Source organism: Exophiala spinifera (assembly GCF_000836115.1).
Source record: "Exophiala spinifera strain CBS 89968 unplaced genomic scaffold supercont1.2, whole genome shotgun sequence".
Taxonomy (NCBI): domain Eukaryota; kingdom Fungi; phylum Ascomycota; class Eurotiomycetes; order Chaetothyriales; family Herpotrichiellaceae; genus Exophiala; species Exophiala spinifera.
The window spans coordinates 2,827,987-2,852,767 of NW_015622514.1; the positions used below are offsets into that span (position 1 = coordinate 2,827,987).

The 24,781-nt window shown below is 52.8% G+C and overlaps 7 protein-coding genes across 7 annotated transcripts; 3 read left to right on the forward strand and 4 right to left on the reverse strand.

Annotated features, from left to right (window-relative positions):
- Nucleotides 1-1,182: 1,182 nt before the first annotated feature.
- Nucleotides 1,183-2,307, forward strand: PV08_03330 (uncharacterized protein; the record flags this gene model as incomplete). Its single annotated transcript, XM_016377686.1, has 1 exon — nucleotides 1,183-2,307. The coding sequence occupies one exon, from the start codon at nucleotides 1,183-1,185 to the stop codon at nucleotides 2,305-2,307; it is 1,125 nt and encodes a 374-aa protein (XP_016239256.1).
- A 2,003-nt stretch (nucleotides 2,308-4,310) lies between these two features.
- On the reverse strand, nucleotides 4,311-6,215 carry PV08_03331 (uncharacterized protein; the record flags this gene model as incomplete). The annotated part of the gene is made up of 1 exon (XM_016377687.1): nucleotides 4,311-6,215. One exon carries the CDS (start codon nucleotides 6,213-6,215, stop codon nucleotides 4,311-4,313), a length of 1,905 nt encoding a protein of 634 aa, XP_016239257.1.
- Nucleotides 6,216-7,035: 820 nt separating this feature from the next.
- Nucleotides 7,036-8,759, forward strand: PV08_03332 (uncharacterized protein; the record flags this gene model as incomplete). Its single annotated transcript, XM_016377688.1, has 2 exons — nucleotides 7,036-8,371; nucleotides 8,428-8,759. 2 exons carry the CDS (start codon nucleotides 7,036-7,038, stop codon nucleotides 8,757-8,759), a joined length of 1,668 nt encoding a protein of 555 aa, XP_016239258.1.
- Nucleotides 8,760-10,258: 1,499 nt separating this feature from the next.
- PV08_03333 (uncharacterized protein) lies at nucleotides 10,259-12,491 on the forward strand (the record flags this gene model as incomplete). The annotated part of the gene is made up of 3 exons (XM_016377689.1): nucleotides 10,259-10,719; nucleotides 10,794-12,139; nucleotides 12,298-12,491. 3 exons carry the CDS (start codon nucleotides 10,259-10,261, stop codon nucleotides 12,489-12,491), a joined length of 2,001 nt encoding a protein of 666 aa, XP_016239259.1.
- Nucleotides 12,492-13,928: 1,437 nt separating this feature from the next.
- PV08_03334 (uncharacterized protein) lies at nucleotides 13,929-16,088 on the reverse strand (the record flags this gene model as incomplete). The annotated part of the gene is made up of 1 exon (XM_016377690.1): nucleotides 13,929-16,088. One exon carries the CDS (start codon nucleotides 16,086-16,088, stop codon nucleotides 13,929-13,931), a length of 2,160 nt encoding a protein of 719 aa, XP_016239260.1.
- Nucleotides 16,089-16,734: 646 nt separating this feature from the next.
- PV08_03335 (uncharacterized protein) lies at nucleotides 16,735-18,573 on the reverse strand (the record flags this gene model as incomplete). The annotated part of the gene is made up of 2 exons (XM_016377691.1): nucleotides 16,735-18,478; nucleotides 18,533-18,573. 2 exons carry the CDS (start codon nucleotides 18,571-18,573, stop codon nucleotides 16,735-16,737), a joined length of 1,785 nt encoding a protein of 594 aa, XP_016239261.1.
- A 492-nt stretch (nucleotides 18,574-19,065) lies between these two features.
- On the reverse strand, nucleotides 19,066-21,834 carry PV08_03336 (uncharacterized protein; the record flags this gene model as incomplete). Its single annotated transcript, XM_016377692.1, has 3 exons — nucleotides 19,066-21,257; nucleotides 21,308-21,620; nucleotides 21,676-21,834. The coding sequence occupies 3 exons, from the start codon at nucleotides 21,832-21,834 to the stop codon at nucleotides 19,066-19,068; spliced, it is 2,664 nt and encodes an 887-aa protein (XP_016239262.1).
- Nucleotides 21,835-24,781: the final 2,947 nt, after the last annotated feature.

A 24,781-nucleotide genomic window follows, 5' to 3' on the forward strand; every position in this document is an offset into this window, starting at 1 on the left:
TAGTTTCGACCGGCCAACAAATGTGTCGGTCCAAAATGATCCACCACCAGCAGTCTCATCGTTCAGAGAGCCTGCAGGAGTTGCATCAGCTTTCAGCTGCAGCTCAACGTAAGATCAAGAGGAAGTGGTCACGTAGCATCTGCAGTGGACCTGGAAACCTCGTATGACCAAACATATATGCAAAAGTCATCACAGTTGAAGCGACCGGCTGGCCTTTCCACATACCATTCATGACCTGACGGCCTGAGCGGCACTGTCGAGACTCATTCAGTTAGCTTTGCGCTCAGATTAGGGCCACAAACCGCGGAGAGACACTCCGACGAAACGAGGCTCGGGGTACCGAGTCCAATGCGAAATCGACAAAAGTCATCCGTGCCATTTCTAGGCCTGCGCTCGTACCCCGTACTCCGTAGTTCAGCAAAGATTTGGCAAAGCCTACGGAGCTAAGCTGGATGAGAGAGTAAGCCGAAAAGACCAAAAACTCTTCCATCTCAGGCGCAGCCCTTAGGAGCGAGCCGCAGAGCAGGCGAAGCGATGCCCAGTCAGCGGTGCATTGCGCCTCCGGCTCTATCCCAATCCTGCTTGGACTCAGACGACCCCATAACAAACGGGATAGGTGGGTTCGAGAAGCTAGACATGGGGTCAGAAGCGAAGCCCAGTCAGCCTCCTCGTGGGATGATCTCGATCCAACCGCAACAGTCGCGGGCGACCTGCCACACGGTCCAGCCTGACCGCCACCGGATACGCTGATTGGCTGTATCGGGCATATTGTACCCCAAAATAACCCTGTAACGACATCGCCACAAACCAGAAACCAGCAGCCAGAAACACCCTGGTCGATTTCCCGCCTCTACAACATTTGGATGCCTCACTCCATCCCGCCTCTCGTACTGTCGGAGGGCGAGATGCAGCGAGTATGACTGCGGTGTAGCTGAATGAGAACCAGCCGCGCTGTTCAATCATCGCGATCTTACATGCCCATGGACTATTTAGTTCCCACGATGTCTCCCCGCCATCCAAACGCTTTTCCTCCTTGATCAGACACAGTCACTACACAGATACAAAGTACATCCTCTAGGTACTTCTCGGATATTCAACTGAATCCATCACTGGCCCATCCTCGGGCTCTTCGTTCCACAGCTGTTCGACCACCCACTCTCTCGCTTGATACTACTGCCCAAAATGCTTCGCTCACTGTTGCCCTTCGTTTCTGCCTCAGCCTTACTTGCTTCAGTCGTCTCCGCCATCCCTGTCAATACACACCATGCTCGATCCCCTTCTGCTGAATGGGATGAATGGACATGCACGGCGGATAATATCCGCACTCGGGTTGACTTCAATAACATGGCTCCGGCCGACCGCAAAGCATACACCGACGCGGTCAAGTGCCTGATGGCTCAACCCTCTCAACTCGACCAGACACTCTACCCAGCCGCGACCAACAGATACATGGACTATGCTGTGATCCACGTCAACCGAACACAACACGTGCATCTTGATGCCTTCTTCCTCACCTGGCACCGCTACTTCCTGTGGCTCTACGAGTCGGACCTCCAGCAGACATGCGGCTACACGGGGGCCTTCCCGTACTGGAACTTCGCCGAGACAGCCAACGACCCTCACAGCTACCCTATCTTCGATGGCTCAGACTACTCCATGTCCGGCGACGGGCTGTACAACAACACCGGCCCAATCGTGCTCGGGGCCGAACTCACCATCCCGCACGGCACAGGCGGTGGGTGCGTGACCACGGGGCCTTTCGCCAACATGATCGCGCCCCTCAAGTTCATCGATCCCACCGCACTCACAACAGGGACACTCCCGGACGACGCCTTCGCATACAACCCGGTGTGCCTCATGCGAGATCTCAACGCATATGTGTCCCAGACGTACACAAACTCGGCGCAGCTCGTGGCCGCCGCCCACGCGACCAACGCCAGCAACTTCGAATACCTCCTCAACGGCGTCATCGGCAGCTCCAGCCTCGGCATCCACTCGGGCGCGCACTTCAGCGTCGGCGGGCAGATGAATTCGATCCACGTCTCGGCTCAGGATCCCATCTGGTACCCTCTGCATACCATGATCGACAAGGTCTACACGAGCTGGCAGATCAACTACCCGGAGCTTGCTGACACGCTGGACGGGAGCACCGGCACCGCCCTCAACACGCCGCCCAGCGACGTCGTCACCCTCGACAGCATCGAGCCAGACTGGGGCTACTTTCAACTCGGTCAGATCCAAGTCCGCGATCTGATCAGTACCACCTCGGGCCCATTCTGTTATCAATACGATACCGTCATTTCTTAAACCGCATATCACATGGCTCTGGCCAAAGGTTACGATCAACAAAATCATAATGGAAAATAACTTTTACTTTGTATCTACCGGGTGAGTAATAAAGGGAAGGGACGGAAGGAGGAATTCCAGACAGCGGAAGTAATGAGCAAACGACAGCACAGCACGCAACGTCTAGCGGCATCAGCATTTACGGATCATTGTTGGGAGCTGGAGGGGATATTTACCTAGTACACCACACACGCAGTTATGGGCTTGCGCATTAGTACCTAGTATGATCGACTCCGCAAAGAGTTTGTATGAATTCTCAGAATGGAAAAAAGTATCTTTTAACTTTTGTCACGGACCCCGTCCCGTAATCTCTTTTATAGGCTTTCTCTCCTCGGCGGCTTACTCCTGTACCTACTCCACAAATACCAGAGTCGTTCTATTGCCCTCCCTGGCCCCTTACCACTCTCCGTGTCCCGCAGCGCTGAATCGTGTCGCGCAGAAATTGCTCACCTCGAGAACGCGTACTCCATACAGAGGATCTATCTACAACAGTAGTCAGTAGTCAGCGCAAGGAACGTCGTAAGATTTCTCCGGCGCACGAGAAGCGGAGTACTCTAGTAGGCACTGATACCCGGTACCGTACTAATTAATACCGAATGGTGATAACTAAAAGACTAACTGGATACGTACAGAATCAAGGAAAGGCCCAAATGCGTAGAATCTCGTACGGAGTAAGTATATTTGGGAATCTTTCCTAGACCTTGCAACAAACAAGGAGATGGTCATACCAGCCGCAGTGTGCACTCCGTAATTACAGCTTCAAGGTGCTGCACTGGTTAGAGGCCGTCTGTGCCCTGTCCTCTGTACTCTGTACTCCGTTACTCGGCCCTCTGTAGCATACACTTAGGTAGGTGCCTTGGATAAACGCCTAACTGACCAACTAGTGTGCCGGGTAAGCTGTACTTACTCCATATGCATAGGCCCGTCATGCACCCTGTCATGTCCGGTCAAAGAAACTAAACTCGAGGGGCATGTTTCGTTACAACTTGACATCCGAACCCATCTTTCGTCGTGATTTATCCAGCCCCGCGGTGTTTTATTACTGCGGACCCAATACCTCTTGTATGCCAGGTTCTCTTATATCCGGCATTGGCTCCATTGTACCCGGGACGAGGGCAGGCAGTGAATCCTGTTTCAACACTTCCGACAGAGGCAATGAAAAAGCAGAATGTAGCCATCAATGAATGCATTGGACCTGTCTAACTAGCCCTGTGAAACCCTGTCGTCTGTGTTGTTGAAATGCCAAGATGGGGAGAGCATTGGCCGAACCATCGCGCCATGCATTAGTTAGTCGCGTGCCTGTAGACAGTACGGCCCACGGCGCTGCACCACAGTAGCGTAGATAAAGGCACCGGTCATTTTTGAGGATTCGGACGGATTGCTTGCTGTTTCTGAATGGGCACTGTTTCTGGTCCCCAGTGACAATTACACGGTTGCGTGGTGCATGGGAAGGGAGGACGGTCGTGGAGGAGGATGGGCCTTGAAGTGGAAGGGGCCAGGGCGAGCAGTCTCTGGTATCGAGGGAAGAAACCTTTCAAAAGCGCCGGCACTGAACGCCAAACTCGGCAGGAATTTGCCCTGCAATCTGCGTTGAGCTGTCGAGTCAAGACGGGGACCAAAGGGTTCCTGGCTAGGTCTATAAGAGTCCTAGGCGGTAATTGGGATAATATATATATTTATCTCCTTATTTACTCAATACTTCCGTACGAGTATCTACATATCTCTTCCATGTGACTCCAGAGCTACATACCATCTAACGTCGACATCTAGTTCTATTCCTGGTGAATCCTTCGCTAAGCCCAGTACCTGTCTCATCCTTCCCCCAAGTCGTCTCAACCTCCACCCTCTTCAGGATCTTGCTCCCACTTTGTCCTGGCAAAAGCGCAGCGGCCGTTTCTGTCGGGTTCAGCAGGATACGGCCCCGTCCAAGTTCTTAGGGCTAGATCGTTAACGGTCGCCCAGACCTAGAAATATCCCCTTTTAAGTCGAAACTGGCTCATCCACCTCCTCTCATCGGCCTGTCGTTCCAAGGCCCGCCGCATTGTCTTGGAATATTCTTCGGCTTTCTCCCTCTCTTCCCGCTCGCTGGGATCTTCGCCCTCTTCGAGCGCCTTGACCATTTCCTCGTGATCCATGAATTGCGCTTTTGTGGTGACGACACCGATCTTCTCGCCTGTCCATATCAACAAATCCCCATCGCCTCGCTGTCCGCATTCCGAGTCGACGCCCTTTAGAGGAATGATTTTACGCGCCACTTTGTCTCCCTGTATGGCGGCTCCGGTGTCGCTGACCTCAAACTCGTTGAGGTTCCATTTCCGGATCAAGCTGCGACCGTCGCGCTCGACCCATTTGAGACCCCCTTCTGAATCGGAAAACACAATTTTGGTCCCGTGGGATGCGACCGATAGAAGTTTGGAGCTCGCTGCCTCTTGCCTATTCTTGTAGCTGAAGAGAGTGCCGTCTGAGCCAGTGCTTGGTGTCCTGCCCAGATCGAGTATGTCTTCGGCAGATGATTGTCTCGAGATTGTGTCTTCGTTCAGACCGGGTTGCCCAGGCTTGGTATGTGGAAGAGAGTATAATTCTAGTGAGCCTCGGCCTCTGTACTCACCACAAGCAACCAGAGTTGATCCACCGGAAACGTTTGCCGAGGATCCTGCCGGTGGGTGTGGAATGCTGGTAAGCGACGACAGACTTCCTCCCGAGTGTATGACGTACTGGAGTCGTGGGAAGAAGCGGCGATCATAAGATAAAATGCTCGAGAACCTGCCGGCAAGTAGGATCTCATTTTGTCCGTGGTGTAGAATCGACAGTGGTCCCGGCTCTACTCTAGCATATGCAATCCAGTGGGGATTCTGCCGCTGGTGGGAAGCCGGAAGACTGGATGTCCTTGGAGTCCAAGCAGGAGGTTGATGGTCTGGTGTGAATGGTGCTGCTGGGCCAAAGTTCGACGAGGGAGCGAATATCGAGGTCTGCGAGAAGTCTGGAAGTATAGCTGTCGATTTTCCGGACACTGCAGGAATTTCTTCGACCAAATCGGAAGGCGACTTTGAGCTTGTAGACACTGAAAGCCTGGGGTCAAGGATATGTAGACTCCATTGAGTCCCAACAGTCAGCGGAAGATCAAACCCAGTAGACTGTGACAATGCGGTTATTGGATAGGCGTATTTTGAGTGAGATACCACCTTCAGTGTGTTGAGGTCGACTTCATTCAATATATCGCCAATAGCAATAAAAGCCTTTTGTTGAGACGGAAACGTACTGACACAGTCGACGACCAAAGACTCGCTCGCTTGGTAGCCATCTGTGAACAGGACTCCAGGTTTGCTACGACCGGTCTCTGCTATTTTCCTACGACCGGTAGAGCTCTCGCTGAGATCCCAGATGCAAATGCTAGCATCTTCCAGATAGCCAACAGCATGTTCTGACCCACCGAGAGTCGTTATCCCTTTGATTTCAAGCTGCCTCGAGGACGGTTGGACCATCCAGTCAGCGCTCAGAGGTGCATATCGACTTTTGTACTCCGAATACCAATCGACAGTTTCGTCTTTGGCAGACTGATCCCATTGATTAATTGCTTGAGCCCGAGGGCTTTCTCGCATCAAGCGGTCCGAGTCACTTGCATGATGTATCGGGGTGGGAGTTCGATCTGATAAGGTCAGACCTTGCAAGGCAGAAGTCAGATCGGTCAAAGTACCAGCATTTCTTCTCATCGAGGCACTGGGTGACTTTTCAAAGCACTTGTTCCTCCACAGGCGATTGGCATGCGCGGACTTAGACAACGTAGTACATGTCTTTTGAACCGAGATGAGATCGTTGGGTTCGAGGTGGTCAAGAATGTCCACGACAATTTCCTCGGGTAGTCTGTCCATGGTTGCATGACAAACAGAACTGGATGAGGTTGGATGATTCCACGATTCCAGGATTCAATAGGGTGCAGTAAGTAGGATAGCGACCACGGTAGGCAGAAAGGTTGAGGGACAGACGAGGCTCCTTCGTCTCCTGCGACCTCCAGGTCCGCGAATTGACTCGCGACCACAATAGCTTCAAGGTAGATGGCCGATACTATCCAGGCCCATCATTTGAGATTATAACGACTCTTACATCCCTGTAATAATGGGCGTATGGATAAAGGAGTGATGGTGGTTAGATGAGGCCCAAGTCCCAGGGAGGACGAAGAATGATCTGGAAGGAGTGGGTGGATAAGGGTTGGCATGAACCGCTGCGACAAGCAATGGGAGGGACCATAGGGACCATAGGACACCCATAGAGCCCGTGATAGCCTCAACAGGTGCCCCTCGGCCCTCCGGAGATGGGCTATTACAACCACTATACTTGTACCTTGGGCATTTGCGGCCCCCGCCATGGATTACCTAAGACGCCCATTTCGAGGTCCAACCAAAAGCGCCCGATGCTGGTGCAGTGCCAAGGAACCAATAGTCAAGCATGACGAACACGTGCAAGCCATGATGGGATCCAGGCCGCTTAGAAGGAAGCATCATGGAATACCTGAACCAACACTTTCGTTACTACGCTTCTTGCACTTGCGCTTGCCGATTCACGACAGCCCTCTACCTTGCTTCACCTGTATCCCTCATCACCCTGAGGAAGGTGCCTCCGTGCAACAATGCCTCCAAGCGCTCCGGCCAGAAGAGGGCCGAGTGTTCTGGTCAGTATCATCGTTGCGACACCATGGGCTACTCTGTGGCTAACATCGAACTTGAACAGGTTCAGGATCCGCGTGAGGGCAGAGTAAACTTCTCAAAAAGACAGCCCTCGCGGCTCATCACGGTCGATAGTGTCCTCCAATATGCTTCCGATATTCCGTCTGCTCAACAGAGACAGCCTCCGCGACCGAGAGTTTTTCGTACAGGCTCGGGCAATCCTGTCGATCCGAGACTCACTGGTCGTTTGATTAATCCCCGAGGCCCAGCGAGATCCACCAAAAAGTCCGAGAAGCTTGTGCTTTTGCCAGAAGCGGTTGAAGAGGAGGATGAAAAAGGTGACTTCGGCCTTGATTCCGATAAAGGCCCGCCAAGGGACGACGAAGACTTCAGAAAACCCGGAAGAGAAGGCGTGAAGAGTTATGCAGAGAGGTTACCGAAATCCAGAAGGACGGAGAAAGAACTTCCTCGAGTGACAGCCTACTGCACTGCACAAGCATACAAACTCCAGTCAGTGGCGACATTTGTGCGACAACGACATGGTGCTCGAGCCAAACTATACGACGATTGTTTGTATTGTGCCTATCATTTGCCCCTGCTGCCTGGTATTGAGGGTTATCGACTACGGAGCAGTCCGCCGGTAAAGAGCGCAAAAGGTGGAACCATACTGGACGAGGCCATCGAGCGCAGTGAACAGAGAGACTACCGGGGCGGCTACGATGCCGAGGAGGAGGAGCAGCACTCGGTCAGAGGGAACTATGCTCCAGAAGAATCCCCCTCTGAATCGAGAGAAGATGACTCTGAGCTCGAGAGGCCCCAGCTCAATGGCAATCGACGGAACAGCAATCAGTCTCAGAGATCAAACAGCCCTGGTCCTACGACTGTGCCCATTGATGCCTATCGTTTTGCGGAAATGTTCGTTTTGGATTATGGTGTGGTCGTATTTTGGAACTTCACCGAGAGGCAGGAGAAGGATGTCCTTGCCGATTTCGCCTTTTCCACAATTGCCGATCCCATCACCCACGTTGTTTCACCACTTCCCTTGACCACCAATCCGTTGGACGAAGAAGATTTTGAAACCGAAGAATTTCATTTCGAGTATAACAATGAAATCTCTCGACCTCGTGTATACAACGACATGATCACTCTCCGCAGCGGCGACCATATGATCAAGCTGGCCATCAGCCATGCCATTGCGCAGAGTACAAAGCTGAGCTATTTCGAAGAAAGAATGGCGGCTCAAATGGAAGAGGCAAAGGATGTGCCGGGGAGGTTAGCGAAGACGGGAGAACTCGGGCTGAAGCGAGAAGAAGTGATCAAGCTGCTGGGCGGTCTCTTTAAAAGCCGAGTCGAGGTCAACTTATGTATGTGCTTCCCTTTGTGCAATGAAGTTGAGGTTGTTTGGCTGACCCATTTCTAGCTTCCAATGTTCTCGACGTTCCCAACCTGATCTGGGATAGTGAGCCAACGCTGCATCCTCTCTACAGCGCGATCCGCGAGTATTTGGAGATCAAGCCCCGAATTCAAGTGCTCAACGAGCGCTGTCGCGTGTTTCTCGACCTGGCTGAGGTTCTGTCCGATTATATTTCTGACGACAAGATGTCGAGAATCACCTGGATCGTCATTGTGCTCATCTGTATCTCCATTCTGGTTACTTGCTCGGAAGTCTTTCTACGGTTTGGGATGCTCAGCACGAGAGGGCCCAAGGCCGCTAAGACTCTCCCCGGCTTGTCACTTGGCAGTGAGTTGTGAAGGGATACCCTTTGACCGTATTGCATATGTACAACCCTAGCATGGCGCTTTGGAGTATATCTTTTGAGACTACATGATCCGTCCATGCCGGGATTAATGGAACGTAATTTTTCTTGTCCCGTACACTATGGTACTTACAATGATAAGAATGACCCTTTGACGTCCCGGACTGGCAAAGCGGTATCTCGCATGATAGATATCTCACATATCTCGGCCTGGACAGCGAAATAGGAAGGCCGATGCATTGAACGGCCCCCATCTCCAGATATCTAGCTTCAGGGAAACGATAGTGGCAACAACGATCAATCTGCTGACCGTCGTTTATCTCCCGTTGGTGCCCACACTCGTTGTGGACAGTTCTTGGGCTTGTGGGAGGGGGAGATCCTTGCGCTTGAGATGCGCTGGATGAGCGACGAGCGACGAGCCCTAGAAGCGGAGGCGACCGAGGCGTATATTGGCTGACAGGGGGACGAGCAGCATCCAAGACTCCTATTCGACGTTTCTGACATCCGCCTGAGCCAGGACCCGAGCTGGGTTGCATTCAGATGACAGTTCTCTCCCTTTTAGTACAGCATCTCCAAGGCCGAGGTGCTTTGGAACATCGAACCGTTGCTACAGAGGAGACGTTGGTTTCTCTCTTATCACTTGGCACACACTCGCAACAAGCTTGGCTCAAGCTTCAGCCACAGTTCCAAGCAATAACACGGCGAAATCGAGAGATAGACAAGACACGCGAGTCGAAAGAATAGACGAAGATATGCAGTCAGCCCGGCCTGTTTGGCGACCATGACCACACATGATGGCAAAACAGCCTCGCCCACAACGGACTAAACGGCCCAATGGCCAGAAAAAATCCTCGAAATGATACTGTCCGTGAGGATCGACCAGCCCAGTGGCGCGTGCTCGCTCGGCTTGGGCCACCGAAAAGCTTCAAGCGCCGGGTGGCTGTCGTTTTCCTTTGTTCTTATCCTCCTCTGCCGAGGATCTGACAATTTACTACTCGTCCTTGTGGTGGCACACACGACATCATGCCCAGCCTCGAGATAGACCAGGGTATGACCGTGGGCCTGATGAATTCTGCTAAGTCCAGTCTGCTCCATCAATATCTGGATGGAGATGATCCACCCATGCACCATCGAATGCGACGACATGCCTCTCCCTGCTCGGACTTGCCGTCCACTTTGAAGTGCTTGGACCGGATCTTCAGATGAAACGTCGTGCTCTCTAGCATGGGGCATCGTATGTGAGTGCCCTCGAGACTACTGTCACTCGTATATATATAGTCATGGTAAGATCTCCACCGAATCTTCATGTCTGATCGCCTCAGTCGCTTGTGTTCCTGTGCTGTTCCTGGCCCTGGCATCTTTGCGATCCACTTCCTTGACCAAAAACCTTGATCAACCGGCCCCAAAAGACAGTAAGAGTGCCAAACAGGAACTTTTTAAAAAGGCCGAAGTATGAGTGCGAACGAAGATCCCGTACGGCCCGTCGCCGCCACCATGGAAGCTGAAGCCGGCGACGCGCACAGCAAAGATCCAACCGCCCATCATGACATTCCCGAGCATGGCCACAACCCTTCGAAACAGACAGGTGTCGACGAGAACCCGGACTTGACTCTGCACTACTCTCATGAACACCAACACAAGCATCTCCACCACGACCAGCATGCTCTGAGTGGTCGTCATGATGAGATCTTATACGCTGAAGGCACCACCTTCGACCCGTCCAACATCGGCGAAGTCGGCCCTCAAGACTACAAAACACATCATCTCCGACCGCAGCATCATGTTGATGAGAAAGACTTCATCGCCGCAGATGCCGAAAAGGGCGTCATCGGCAAGATCGGACACCCGGACTCGAGCGACTCCGATCAAGGCGACAGTCGAAGTCATCGTTTCAGAAGGGCGTACGTCAACTACAAGATTTTTGTGCATTTGTTCATCTGGTTATTCTTCACCGGGTAAGTTGACCTCGGCCATTCCCACCAGTCCCCGTGGGGAATCAATTCTCTTTGAAGAGTACTGACGACCATAGCTGGTGGATCGCCGGCCTCGTCCTTCATCGCTACGACCTAGGATGGCTGATCCCGTTCCTGCTGTATCTCGCCATTACTTTGCGCCTGATCTTTTTCTGGGCACCAATCACCATCGTCACCCGACCTATGCATTTCGTTTGGAACAACACAGGCGTGCGCGTATATCAGATGCTCCCCGAGAAGTGGCGGCTGCCGCTGGCTGCTTTGGTCGCCATCGCCGTCATTCTCGTTGGGTCTTTCGTCTCTGAAGAATCCGCCGACAACACTCGCGGCAACCGTGCTATCTCTCTGTTGGGGCTCGCAATCATGTTGGCGCTCTTGTGGATCACGTCGCGCGACCGCCGCAAGATCCGCTGGCATACGGTCATCGGTGGTATGCTCACACAGTTCATCATCGCAGTCTTTGTCCTGCGCACCCAGGCCGGCTACGACATTTTCAACTTCATTTCCAGCCTCGCTCGCGACCTGCTCGGGTTCGCTGACCAGGGCACCGAGTTCCTGACTGCCGCCTCCGTGCTCGACCTACACTGGTTCCTGACCGGCGTGGTGCCGCCGATCATCTTTTTCGTCTCCCTCGTCCAGCTTCTCTACTACTTCGGAGTGCTGCAGTGGTTCATCCAAAAATTCGCAGTCTTCTTCTTTTGGAGCTTGCGCGTTTCTGGCGCCGAGGCCGTCGTCGCCGCAGCATCGCCGTTTATCGGACAGGGCGAATCCGCCATGCTTATCCGCCCGTTCGTCTCGCACCTGACGCTCGCCGAGATCCACCAAATCATGACGTCCGGTTTCGCCACGATCGCCGGCTCGGTGCTCGTCGCGTACATCAGTTTGGGACTGAACCCCCAAGCGCTCGTGTCGAGCTGCATCATGTCCATCCCCGCGTCGCTGGCGGTGAGCAAGATGCGATACCCCGAGACCGAAGAGACCATCACGTCGGGCCGCTGCGTGATCCCCGACGACGACGAACACCGCGCCACCAACGCCCTGCACGCCTTCGCCAATGGAGCCTGGCTCGGCATCAAGATCGCAGGCATGATTGTCGCCACGTTGCTCTGCATCATCGCCCTCATCGGCTTGATCAACGGCCTCCTGGGCTGGTGGGGCCGATACATCAACATCACCCAGGACGGCGAGCCATACCTCACCCTCCAGCTCATCCTGGGCTACATTTGCTACCCGGTGGCCTTCCTGCTCGGTGTGCCCCGCGACGACCTGTTACGCGTCGGTCAACTCATCGGCATCAAAGTCATTGCGAACGAGTTTGTGGCGTACAACAGTCTCACGTCCGAACAACAGTACATCGACATGAGTCCCAGGTCGCAGTTGATCGCTACATATGCTCTGTGTGGTATGTTATTGCCCCTTCTCTCTCGACCCATCTTCTTCTCCCTTTCACTCCTTTATACTTCTATGAATCTCGTCACCAAAAGACACTCAACATCATCGTCATCGTCATCATCATCATCAACAACAACAACAACTGCTTACAAATTTCCTCGTGTACAGGGTTCGGCAACTTTGGCAGTCTGGGTACTCAAATCGGCGTGCTTTCTCAGATCGCCCCGTCGCGAGCCGGCGACGTTTCTCGCGTCGCACTTTCTGCCCTCTTCTCCGGAGTCCTTTCGACACTCACTTCTGCTTCCATTGCTGGGCTCTTGGTCACGGATCAAATTACGTTGAACCAAGGGTCATCTTCTTGAAGAAGGAGAAGGAGAAGAGGAAGAAGAAGAAGAAGCCACCGAAAAGGGCAAAAACAGCCCACCACCAGCACAAACCCAAGTTCCCAATTTTTGGAGTCCACACAATTAACCAAAACTTCTTCGACAACTCACTCACTCACTTGGTCACTTATCCACTCACACCACACCACAACACACTAAACGGGTGCGGGTGCCGTGGTGGGGGGGAGGTTCCTCTGGATCTGAGCCGTTCTAATGTATTTGAGGGGGTCAGTCAGTCAGTGGCCGGGTGGCCTGGCCCAGGGTATCCTGTGTATACCTATAAATCACTGTACCAGTAGAGGTACATACTGTATGCACAGTACGGTAAATCTTCAAAAGGACAGTGCTTCGCTCCGTACATTAACTAGTAGGTACCCAAGTACTCCGTACTCAAAATACTCATCCGTACCCACCCATCAATTTTCAGTTTCAGTCCCTACACGAGTCCCTGTCGGAGCTCTGCGTACGCTATGAATTGACCCTCGCCAATACAGGTATATACGGAGTGCGTGCGTGCGTGCGTGTGTGTCACTCACATCTCTCCTGCTTGTCCCGGTAGACTGTCCGTATTTCATGGCCAATCCAATTCGACCAGGCCGAGCCACAAGGGCGAGAAACCTCCTGTGGGATGTGATGCGCTGTTGGTTGTTTCCGATGGCTCACTAGACCAATATACTTTCCCCGCCCATTCTCACTCATAAAGGCGATACGGATACCTATGAGTAGGTAGCTAGATGGGAACAAAAAGGGCGCGGGGGATACTGCATTGCATATTGGATATCAAGGCCTAGGCTATCCTTCATCTCCAACATCTCAATCCGCGATCCATACATACACCCGCTCCAGTCGTCTTCTTCACCAAAAGTAAATTATTGCCTATCCCTTGAACCGCCATGATCCAGCTTGAGAAGATCAATGACAACAAGAAGAAAAAAGGAGGAGAAGGAGAAAAAAGAACACATTCAATCACCAATAGACTCGCTCTTTACTATCCTGTCCTATTCCAGCTCGAAATGGCAAACTCCGGCTTTTCCTCGCCCAATTTTTGATCAAACTTACGGTGAACTGCAGACCCTCCCACCCAACCGTTGCAGTCACCAATCGTTTTTGATCCATGTCTTCTTGAGAGCATTATGTACTCAGAGCAAAGTCTGAAACTGCCGGGGTCTCGACGAAGTGATTGCTGAATCTATCGTTAGTAGTACAGGGGTAATGTATGGCTGCAAAAAAGTACAACCAAGGGGGTATCGGTGGATGGAGGGGAAGAAACTGTCGTCGTAGCAACAAGGAAGATACGAGTTCGATCTAGGATGTTAGTATTGCATGTGGTTAGCAGGGTTGAATACGTCCTGAATATGGATATCCTCGGGGTAGCTTTTGTCGAAGCAAGATCCTATCCAAGTCCAGAAACGGGAATTACGAGGGTCGACGACGTTTAGGTTCAGGTGTGTCGAAGTCCAAAAGGTCCAGTTCATCGTCATCGTCGGCTTTGCGTTTAGCGTGCATGTTTTTGGACGGTGTGACAGGAGGACTTGTATTCTGTGGCGGTTGTAGACTAGACTCGGCAGAAATACCACCACCGTTCAATCCAGGAAAGTTCGACGCCGGGACAGCATCATGTCCATTTGGCAATTCTTCTCTGCCCTCTGGATTGATCGCAGCGGGCTGAGCAGGCTCGGCGGCAGTGGTCGCAAGATCATTCTCGAGAAGATCTGCCTCGCTCTCCTTTGTGAAGAGTTCTTCGTCACCGAACGATTCGACACCTTCTTCATCTTGAGGAGCGGGCTGATCATGTTCCAGATCAATATGCTCATACGACTCGGCAAAGAGGTTTTCAACATCAACTTCCTCACCACTGACTTGGTCTTCATCAGCCTCGGGCGGATACGCTTCGAGGGTATGGGAGCTGTTGGTCTCGTCCTCGTGGCTTTCCGGCCGATGACTATCTTCGAGTTCGTGGCCGCCCTCATCATGTAGAATCTCACCGGAAGGGCCATCGTGTGCCTCTTGTGACATTTCGCCAACAGCCACGGGTGCATCGACTTCGGGTGCCTCGTTTGCTCCGGCCGGTTCTTGGGTCGTGGTAACATCCTCAGACTCCGTTGGATGTGCCAAATCAGCCTCTGCATCGTCGGGGTTGGCATCGGTATCAGCAACCGGTTCTGAACCTTCTTCAAACGCAGGACTCTTGCCAGTGTCATCATCGTCAGGAATCGCATCCTCACGCTCTGTATTGCCGATGACGCTACCTTCAACATTGTTGGGGTATTGCTCAGCGATAGTTGCAGGCTGTTCGAGATGTTCGGGGCTGTGCTCAATAGCAGACCCATCTTGAGCTTCCTCTGGCTCGGGTGTGTCAACATACTCCGCAGCTACCTCGGAGAAGCCCTTGCCTTCAGTCGCTGAAGATAGCAGGTAAGCATATTGAGAAGCCAAGCTCACACGGCTACTCAGGTAACAATACAACGGAGGAATCTCTTGAGTACCATCGTTGTGGCAAAGGAGCAGGTATGTGTCGAGAATTTGAGAGAGGCTAAGCTGAGAAGCATACTTTGAATCCTCACAGATGTGAAGTCCAAGAGAACCGATGTCCAAAACAAGTTCGTCGTGGTGCTCAAGTGTCCCTGTCAGAATCTCACGGCACGCGGCAAGCAATTTGTCCAGGGGTTCAAAGGCGAGAGTCGAATCCTGCAGAAAGTACACAGCAGAGGCATCTTCCATCATTGGTGGGAAAAGTGACATCTCTTCGTCCATGTAGTTTAGAGTGACAGGATGGGGGGGTGGGTGGTCGTTGGTGGCCGCTTCTACAGCCTCGTATTCCTGCGGCACCGAGTCTGAGCCATCAACGGTATGCGGTGCAGTGTCGGACTGATCTCGGCCGTCAGCAGACTCATTTGGGAGGTGCTCTACACTGCTTTTGGCCTGCGTTTGATAGTCCCCGGCAGTTTGTTCCTGTGGAAGAGTATGGTCTTTCTCACCAGAGACATCTTGTCCCACTTGCTCTAGTATAAGTTCAGAGTCTTCCTGTACATTTTCCTCAGAATGTATCAAGGTATCTTCGGGTAGAGATTGCTCGTCTTCGACTGGAAGGAATGTCTCTTCTGTCTCATGGAAAGGCTGAGGTTGTGAAGCAGCATCAGTCTCAAAATCGACAAGGTCGACCTCAGCAACGGCCTCTATATTAGTTCGAGCGACGTCACCTTCTGGCTGGATGGAGGTGTCGACTTCTTCTTCTTCGTAGAGAATGTCCTCGTCTTCGTCCACAGGGATGTCACCGGCATCCCCATCCATGTTGAAATCAAGGTCTTCCGGGTTGGTCTCATCAATCATATCATCATCGGCAACGGCAACCTCGGCCTGCGTTTGAACGAATCCAGTATCATGGTTGTCTAGCTGAACCCGGTCGTCATCAACCATGTCATCATTAACTGAGCCGATGACGGAAGGATCGCGAACGGAGTCCAGATCGATGTCGATATCGTCAACCTGTCGAAAAGGTGACGATGCGACGTCCATTTGGTCGTCCAGGTGTGGCGCGTCCATATCGTGGAAAGCGACGGAGGGGATTGTGGTCATTGCTCTGAGACCGAGCAAGTTGCGCAGATTGCCGTCTGGTACCGAATATCTTCCCTCTCACTCTAGTTCTTGCGATACCGCACGGTCGGTGAGTTTGGGAAGGGAGGCAAGCGAAAGGGTCAAAAAAGAACAAGACGAGCGGTAATGTGGCCGCAGGCTGCAGGCTGGATTTAAAATAGCTTGGAATATGGTAAGTCGGCAGAAAGTCGTAGCAATCAAATCAAGAGTCGATCATTCATCTCAAAAGCAACGGCTTCACAGAAAGCATTGTCATGTAATAGGCCACTTCACACGGAGGTGCGATTCAGGAGTGTGTGAGAAAAGAAGGGAGGAGGCAGCAGTGTTGATGAACTGAAATGAATGTGAACGCGGGAAAGTTTGAGACTCACGTGACCAGCCACTATCTCCTAATACGGCATAGCTCGCACAATGACTCGGCAGAACTTCACGCAGTATCAACAACTGGTACGGGGCAGTAGCAGCTTGAATATCGAATGAACACGGCGTACAGCCCCTACAAGTCAAGGAGTTTTATTTGGTACGGTCTACGCTGTTGCCGTGATGCAGTCGTGGTCTCTATGCTAGTTTGTTCACATCGACGCGATCTATGCGCATCTCGTCCCCTGATGGTATTACTACCATCCCGTCACCATATCCGTCCAGGATGAACAGGAACATTGCTCTTCTGGCGCTCTATATCCTTGAGTTCGGGTAGGTCCTCTACATCGAGATGCTCATACACGATGCCAGCCTCTCTGAGGCAGCTTTCCACCACACCCATGTATCCCAGCGTCTTCTCTTCCGTCAATCTTCGTCCGACAACCTGCACCGCAATGGGCAAGCCTTCCATTTTCGACGCATCGTAGTGCTTGTAAGCCCCTCTCTCAATGCCATTAGTCGGCTTCCACCCTTTCTCGAGCGCATCGAGCTCCTTGTCAACCTTTGCAACGGGCAAAATGCCGGCAGAGTAATCCAACAAGTTCCAGAGGAAAGTGTAGCCACAGCTTGCCACGGCATCTTTCATGGCACCATGTGGTAAAGCCGGCGTCGCATTACCGGGACACAGTATGAAGTCAAAGGCTTGCTCCGACTCATTCCACCATTCATACCATGTCGCTCGGAATGCCTCGCGTTTGGCCACCCATTGCCACTGCTCGGCCGCGCTCAGCGGGTGAAAGTATTGTAATATGCTCGCCCAAAGAGGATCGCCCCTCACGTACCGCGTCCAGAGATACCACAGGTACTTCACAGGGCGAGGGAGGGACATGTAGAACTTGATTTGCGCAGCGCCAGGGTCATTGCTTTCACCTGTCCGGAAAAATGAGCTGAACGTTCTACCACCATCTGCGCAGAGCAAGACACTCGCAATCTGAAGTCCCAGCGCGGGAGTTGCGGTTTGAGGGTAGCTTTCAAGAGGGATCTCGATCACTTCATGGCCTGCTTTGCGCAATGCATCTGCCGTCATCTCAAGACCTCTTGCTATTGCCGGTGACGGTTTGACGACGCCGTCGGTGGTGATCAATCCGACCCTGAGTTTCTCCGACGAACGAGCTTTGTCGAAAAGCTCCTGCCTCCACGGAATTGGGTGGACAGTGTAGTCGACTTCCCATGGTTTCATCCGGATAAAAGCTTTTGTGAAGTATGTAAGATCATCGAGCGTTCGCGCCATCGGAGAGAAGACACTTGGAACGCCCTCTTGCCCAGGCATGCTGGTATTCATGCCAACCTTGGGCCATCGCCCTGTACTGCAACGCAGGCTGTTGATTCCCGACCAAGCGGCCGGTGCACGTACGCTCCCGGCTACGTCTGAGCCAATACCTATCCTGGACCCGTTCAGCGCAAGAAGTGCCCCTTCACCGCCCGTACTCCCTCCCGGCGAGTACCGCGAATTGTGGGGGTTTCTGGCGACACCCCAGAGGTCATTCGTGCTTTCGAAGGAAAGCAGCGTGATGGGTAGTGCCGTCTTCGCGTGTGGTATTGCACCTGCTCGTTTGAGCAATTTGACCATGACTCCATCTTCTGCATATGGTTTAAAGACGTGTCGTGAATATCCGACGGACACGTCGAAGCCTGCCACGGCAATGCTATCTTTCAGAGAGACTGGGATGCCAGCCAGTGGACCATTGAGGTTCACATCGGACGATTTGGCCCATGCTTCAGCTTCTGGAAGAAGCAACTCCGTGACACAGTTTGTGCGCTCTTGAGCAATGGCTGCGGTTTTGCCGTAGGTGCGCAGGATGTCGACGGGGGAGATATTTCCGCTGTGTACGTCTTGCACAAGGGTCGCTATTGGCGCATTGAGAATAGACCGCTGATGCGATGTCAGTGGCCCTTTGTATACGTCTGGGAGAGACTCGAAACGTGCATCGCGCTGGCGCTGCTTTATTACGCTGGCTAGTTGTCAGCAGCCGAAGACCGAAGCGGGACAGTAAACACGGCGTTACCAGGCTCGGCGGTGCTCGAAATAGTCAAATGGAGGATTCATTGCGACGGATACATGGTTGTTGGACGCCCCGGGGGGAAATGTGAGGATCAAGGGCGTTCCGTCACAGGGATGTGGAATGGCAGAAGATAGAGGTGGCCGATTCGACAGCTTCGTCGTCGGTGCATTTTACTGTGCATTCTTGAGTCTCCACGCAGCAGGGCGCTCTTTTGCGTTGTACGGATACACTTGCTTTCACTTCCTGTAGATTCTGGAACACTGCGAATAAATACCATCCCATTCCTCTTAGCCTTGATACGATTACAGTCAAGCAAACCAACTGCAGCTTTTACATTCCCGCGCCATCCATCATGTCATTTCGGTCCATCATCGCTAAGGGAAAAGAGACCACCGCTCGCTCGCTGTCCGCCATCGATAATGTACAGAGATAATATACAAAAGGCACCACGCAAAACCACTCCCATCACCGGTCGTCTCGTCGTATAATGTTGGTACAGTGGGTATCTCAAGCACAGAATTTATATACTCAATGTTCTATGTCCACCAATGCTGGCCCCCACTGCTTGAGTACACTCCAGTTGAGACGATCTGATTTGCTTGTAAATGTCGTTGATATTGCGGGTCGTAGCTCATAACCTGTCCAATACTGCCGTCGGGACTTTGGTATACAACAGGGCCGTGGCCTGGCACGGTCGGAGGATGATTTTGCCATGCTTGCATATCGGCCTGCCCATGAGGTGAGACCTTCGTCGTGGCCATCACCATGTCATGAATCTCAGCCGCAGACTGTCTGCGGGAAGGCGGCTGAGAATAGTGGTCTGGTTCTATCGTTCCGCCAGGAACTGCCAGTTGAGCACCCATAAGCGGTCTATCAAGAGGCTGGCCAGAGTATCCAATCTGTCTCGGCGTCGCCGAGTTTCGTCTTGAGCCAGGATGCACTTCGCTGAGTGGAGACAGCATACTTTCCTGCGGCGGCGTCGGCGGAGGGCCAACATCTCTTCCAAATCGAGAAAGGGGTGCTGCAGCCTGGTGTTGTCGAATATCTGCGATGCTCCTGCGTCGAAAGGCGGGGTCTGTTGGCCCAAATCTGTCCATATGGGGGACAAAGCCATCGCCTACGATCGGAGAACTAACAGCATGGCCCTGACGTCCAAATTTCGGGTCGTAGAACTGCACACCATGCTGCACGGTAATGTGCTCAGCTTCCATACTCGTTGGATGCCGCGCACCAGCCTCGTGAGGAACCCTCGGATCTTCCATTGATACAATGCTCGGTGGAAGAGAAGTCTGTGCGCTAATGTTCTGTGCCTCGTGCATCTCCGATACTTGCTGCTCATTAACTACCACGGCAGGCTGGCCGTAGTAAGCATTAGGTGCTGGATCTTGAGGCATCATGTCGCAAGGCATTCCTGGATACGCCCATATCGCCTTGTCCCACAAAGGCGGATAGTGGACCCACAAGGGAGGATGGAAGTCGGGATTGGAATCTGGTAGATAACCAATGGTCGAGTATTCATCTTGTTCAGGGGCGTTGAACGAAGTTGCTGCACTTGTTGGGAAAGAGGGCTGCTCGAAATTGTTCTGGGGGGGCGCCTCGTGAAACGACGTTGCTGTTATGTCGCCATACAAGAGTGGTTGTCCAAATGATTGCTGCATGTCTGGCTGCCACGGCTGCATGCCACCCTGGGCAGTTTGATGAAAGCTAGGTTGTGGCTGATCGAATTTTGCCTTTTTCTCCCCTCGTTGTTGGTCTTGCAAGGACGAAGAGGCAGACCGTTTGAGTTTGAGGTCCCCGGTTTCAACCTTTGTCGGAGGCTTCATTTGATTGCCTTTCGGAGATGCATCGCCTGTCGATCGCTTCATGCTTTCAGTCTCGGAGTCAGCTGCCGCGGAATCCTCGCGTTGCTCTTTGTCCGTCTTCTTAATCTCAACGAGAAGGTCGCCCAAAGCTGAGGCACCGATAGACGCGATTGCAGATACTCCGGAAATCGTGGATTCTTGAAAAACCTTCAGAGCTCGCTCAACCCGGAGGACATCTTCCTCTACATCGGTGTCCCCACGGAGTCGAGAAATGGCCAGAATGACAGATGCGCAATACAGACCGAAACACCGGAGCCATGAAGAAGCTGCTTTGGCGTGGTCCAGATCGTGGATGTATTCGAAGACATCAATGACATCCCTCACGGTCTGCAGCAAGTGTCTGAAATTATGTTTGACGGGCGTCTTGCGTGGCAGTCGAGGCTTGCCTGTTTTGTTCGTGCCACTCTGCAACTCATTAGTACTTTGGGCAGGATCCTGCATCTTCAAACGAGCGATGTTGCAGTGCAATGCAACCTCAAATAGCTGTACCTCGAATTGATGGTCGGCTATAGCAGTCCATAAGACAGGATCGGTCAAGCTCTCCTGTTTAAGCTGAGGTAGTCGAGACTTATGCTTCTGCAGACCCTGGAGGGCATCCTCGAATTTTTGCGCTTGCCGGTCTCCTGGATGATCGAACCTGGATTGATCCAAGAACTCCAACATAAAAGACGAGAACTCCTGGATATTTTGAACGAGTGCTTGCTCATCAGCCTTCATGTTCTTCCAGAGTGGCTTGGGGCTGGAACGGTAAGAGACAGTTATAGGTTGGCGACCAAGAATGAAGCTAAGTTGAGCGTCTAGGTCAATGATGAGCCACCATATACGACGACAATGCTCCGATTCCTCAACGATCTTATCTTGTTCCACTTCTCGGTGTCAGCAGGATATCAGATTGACTGATGCAGCGGATACTTACGACCAAGTAATTCAGCTTCGCGCACAAGGCACGGTAGCACAGTCCAGGCTTGGGCTACCATACCCTGCTCGAGTAGCTTTCTTGTGGATAGACATCGCATATAGAGGTGCCGAAGCGGACGTGACGACGAGCCGTCCAGGTCAGGCACAGCAGCGGAGCGAGGTCCAGCCACAGACACAGCTCCGTCTTGGTCCTCTGTGATGCCTGATGGGATACGGTCCTCCTCGTCACATTGAACTCTGAAGACTTGAAGCGCTTGAATGGAGGTGACAATGTCAAGGATACGCCCTTCTAGGGGCAGCATCGATTTGTACTAGACAAAACAAGAGTTAAGGAACTGTCTGAAGGGAAAACGGCACGGTCCATACCTCGTCTATGCAGCGTGCCAACGAGAAGGTATCGTAAAAGGCATCGTGAGGCCGAAGCACGAGGCGTCCTTCCTCCACATCATCTGTCTCGTAATCTGAGACCTGCTCTTGGGGACCGGACGCATCAGTTTCGTCGGCTTGGTCGTGGGAACTCGACATAGCAGCCTAGAGAGAGCTATCAGCAAGGGCAACCAGACGCACAGACACAGATGCGCACATCGGTGTCCTCCCCTTCCCTTAAGAGTACGCTTGGGTAGTAGCAGCGAGGCTTCTTGCGCTTTCGTTGACATGTCGTGCAAGGAATTCCACCAGAGCACTGTAAATATTGTCAATCATCACGAGTGGCGGGACATGGCGGGGGAGACAGCGTACCTTTGACTTGCTCTCACGGCAAGGCACGCAAGAATTGGCTCGTCTCTTCGGAACTCTTGTGGTATGGTCTCCATGCGACGATGGAGGCCCGGGTGGTGACATTTTCAGAAGCAACTCTCATGGTTCTGTGAAACCATAGCCTCCCGACGAGCCGTTGCGTAACCGCAGCCACAGTATGATCGTCTGGAAGTACCCGCCCGGGTTGGATTATCGAAGGGGCACAGCGCGACGTCTTGTCAACAATGCCAAAGGTCTAACGTCACAAACACAGTGGTAATACTCTGTCTCACTGATGAAGAGTACGAGCTGACCCAAAGGATGAGACTGCAAACCAACTGTCCCGACGATCAGTCCTTGAGAGGGAACACGTTGAGATCAAAGCTCAGAGAAGGTAGAGACAAGGTGTTGAGAAAGTCAGTAGTGTGGGCACAATAAGAAGAAACATCGGTGGCAAAGGAATAGGCTTGTTGACAGCACCCTGCACACACTTTTGGTGCATCTCATGGGCTCTCTCTAACTCTGGATGCCAATGGAAGCGAGAGGAGGAGTGGTGGAGGACGAGGACGTCCCTGGATCGGGACTAGCGCTGGCGTCGAAAAGCTGCTAGGATAGAGATGTCTGATCACTGTACCAATCGGGCACAACTTTCAGCTGGGAAAGGTTCAGAACCTCGACCGCAAAATAGCCATGGCCAAACTCGAGGACGAGACGAAAAGGGAGTTCGCTTGGTGGAAAGCGTAAACGAGAAACTGGAGATACGAACCCCACCAGACGGCTGGTATCCGTACGCCAATCGAGTCCAGCATTAGCTTAACCCATTCACGTCAGCTGCGGAGTGTACGAAGAGTCGAGAGGAGGGATGAAAATAACTCCGTAGACCGGCTTGAATCAGCAATTAAGAGACCCCGGTACGGGAGCCAGGAGCGGCAAGCATTAGTTTCAGGTCTGTGCTTGACGCTGGAGTGAGTATCCTCGCTGGGGTTAGCCAGCAACTAGGGCTCAATGGTCAATCATCTTGGGCTCTAGCAAGATTACCAACTCGTGCGTCGACCAGGATTCACTGTCGTGCTGCAGCCGTGATTTGAGAGGATCAAATCTCAAGTGCACTTGCCTCCACGAGTCCACGAGATGGCGGTCTCTGCCATCCGTGCAAGACAAAGAACCACGAGTGTGCATGGTGTCAATCGCCAGGGACGGAGAGCCGAAGCGCGCATGGAGCGAGGTGATGAAGATACTGTATGCACATCATGACAAATTCAGCACCTGCAGCACGAGCAGCTCGTCCCTTGATGGCGAAACGACGATCTTGACACTTACGGCGGGGGGAAGTCAAGGCCGGCCTCATGCCATTGAACGATTGTGAGCTTGGCCAGGCAAGGGTGGACGAGACCGACTCAGGTTGACAAAACGGGTGCTCGGAGCGGAAAGGATTTCGTGCTCAAAGATAGACGAGATCGCAGCCCAGATCTTGCCTGGGCGCGATGGGCAGGAAATATTGGGATCGATCGTGTGTGACTGGCCAGTGGCCACTGACCACCGACCAGGGCTGTGGCTGGGTGACGGTATTGTCTCCCCGTCGCCGAGCCCCTTTGTCTCCTCGACGCTCGCCGTCTCGGTGTGATAATTCAAGAATTGGCCTGAAACAAGAGCCACATCCTGGCGATGGCGCCTTGGGGGGCGGAGCCTCCCATGGACGTGCAATCATTGAATGAGCGTGAAACTGATCAGGTTTCCAACACTGACAGACCACGACTGAGTCGACAACAGCAGACTATCGCGATGCCGGCGTTTGCTCTTCGAGTTGCCCTCCGAGCAAACCTTCGTATCCGTGGGTGAAGCTGAAGCTTGAGGGGACCGTTCGACCGAAGGGACGTTCCTAGAGCCCGTCATCCCTAGGCGACTAGCAAAGCCATCCCGGACGCCTCATACCTGAAGCAGTAAGGGCAGCACCGAAAAGTCTCAAAGACTCGCTTAGCTAGTCTTGAGACCAGAAATTTCAACGCCTAATTCATCGTTCCGGAGTCCCGTCTGCACCTAACGGCTGCCTCGTCTCTAGCTTCGCGAGCCGAGGATGCCGTTGTGCCAATGACCTCTGTAGGCGTCCCTGGTAAAGCCTTTGGCCCTGACTTTGACAGCCCACACCGCCCCTCCAGCACGTACTGTACAGTACATATAGTCTTTGTACTGTGCAGGTGTCGTGCTGCGAGGATGACGCGGTGCACCTTGGGCAAAATAGTAGCAATGCCATGCTCCTGCATGGTGCGTGATACAGCTCGCAGCTTCATGCTCCCCACGCTAGACATTGGAGCTGATACCTCTGCAGTTTCCACAACCATAGTCTTGGTGTCAGTGTGTGTGTGTTCATCACAAGCCGCCCCCAAAGACACCCCTCTCTCCCCCCACCATAACTTATATAGTATAGTATAAGAGATCTTGGGATCCATCTAGGCGGGCTATGGACGGCGAACGGCTCTGCCCGGTGGGCAGAAGTCCTCAGTCCTCCTCTAACACAACCATGCTTGGGGCCGCACCCTCGGCGGTGGGCCGTGACCCCACGCCTAAATGTGTAAAATCTCGAGACGATAGGACTGATAGGAACGGCCCTGGTGAGCCCAAGATTGCTGACACCTGGTGGCCGCTACCAGCACGACCGAGGACCACCAAGCGATGGCGCGCATTATTGCTTCATTGACTCATTCGCACAAGGTTACCTAGTCGATTCGCTAACGTCTGA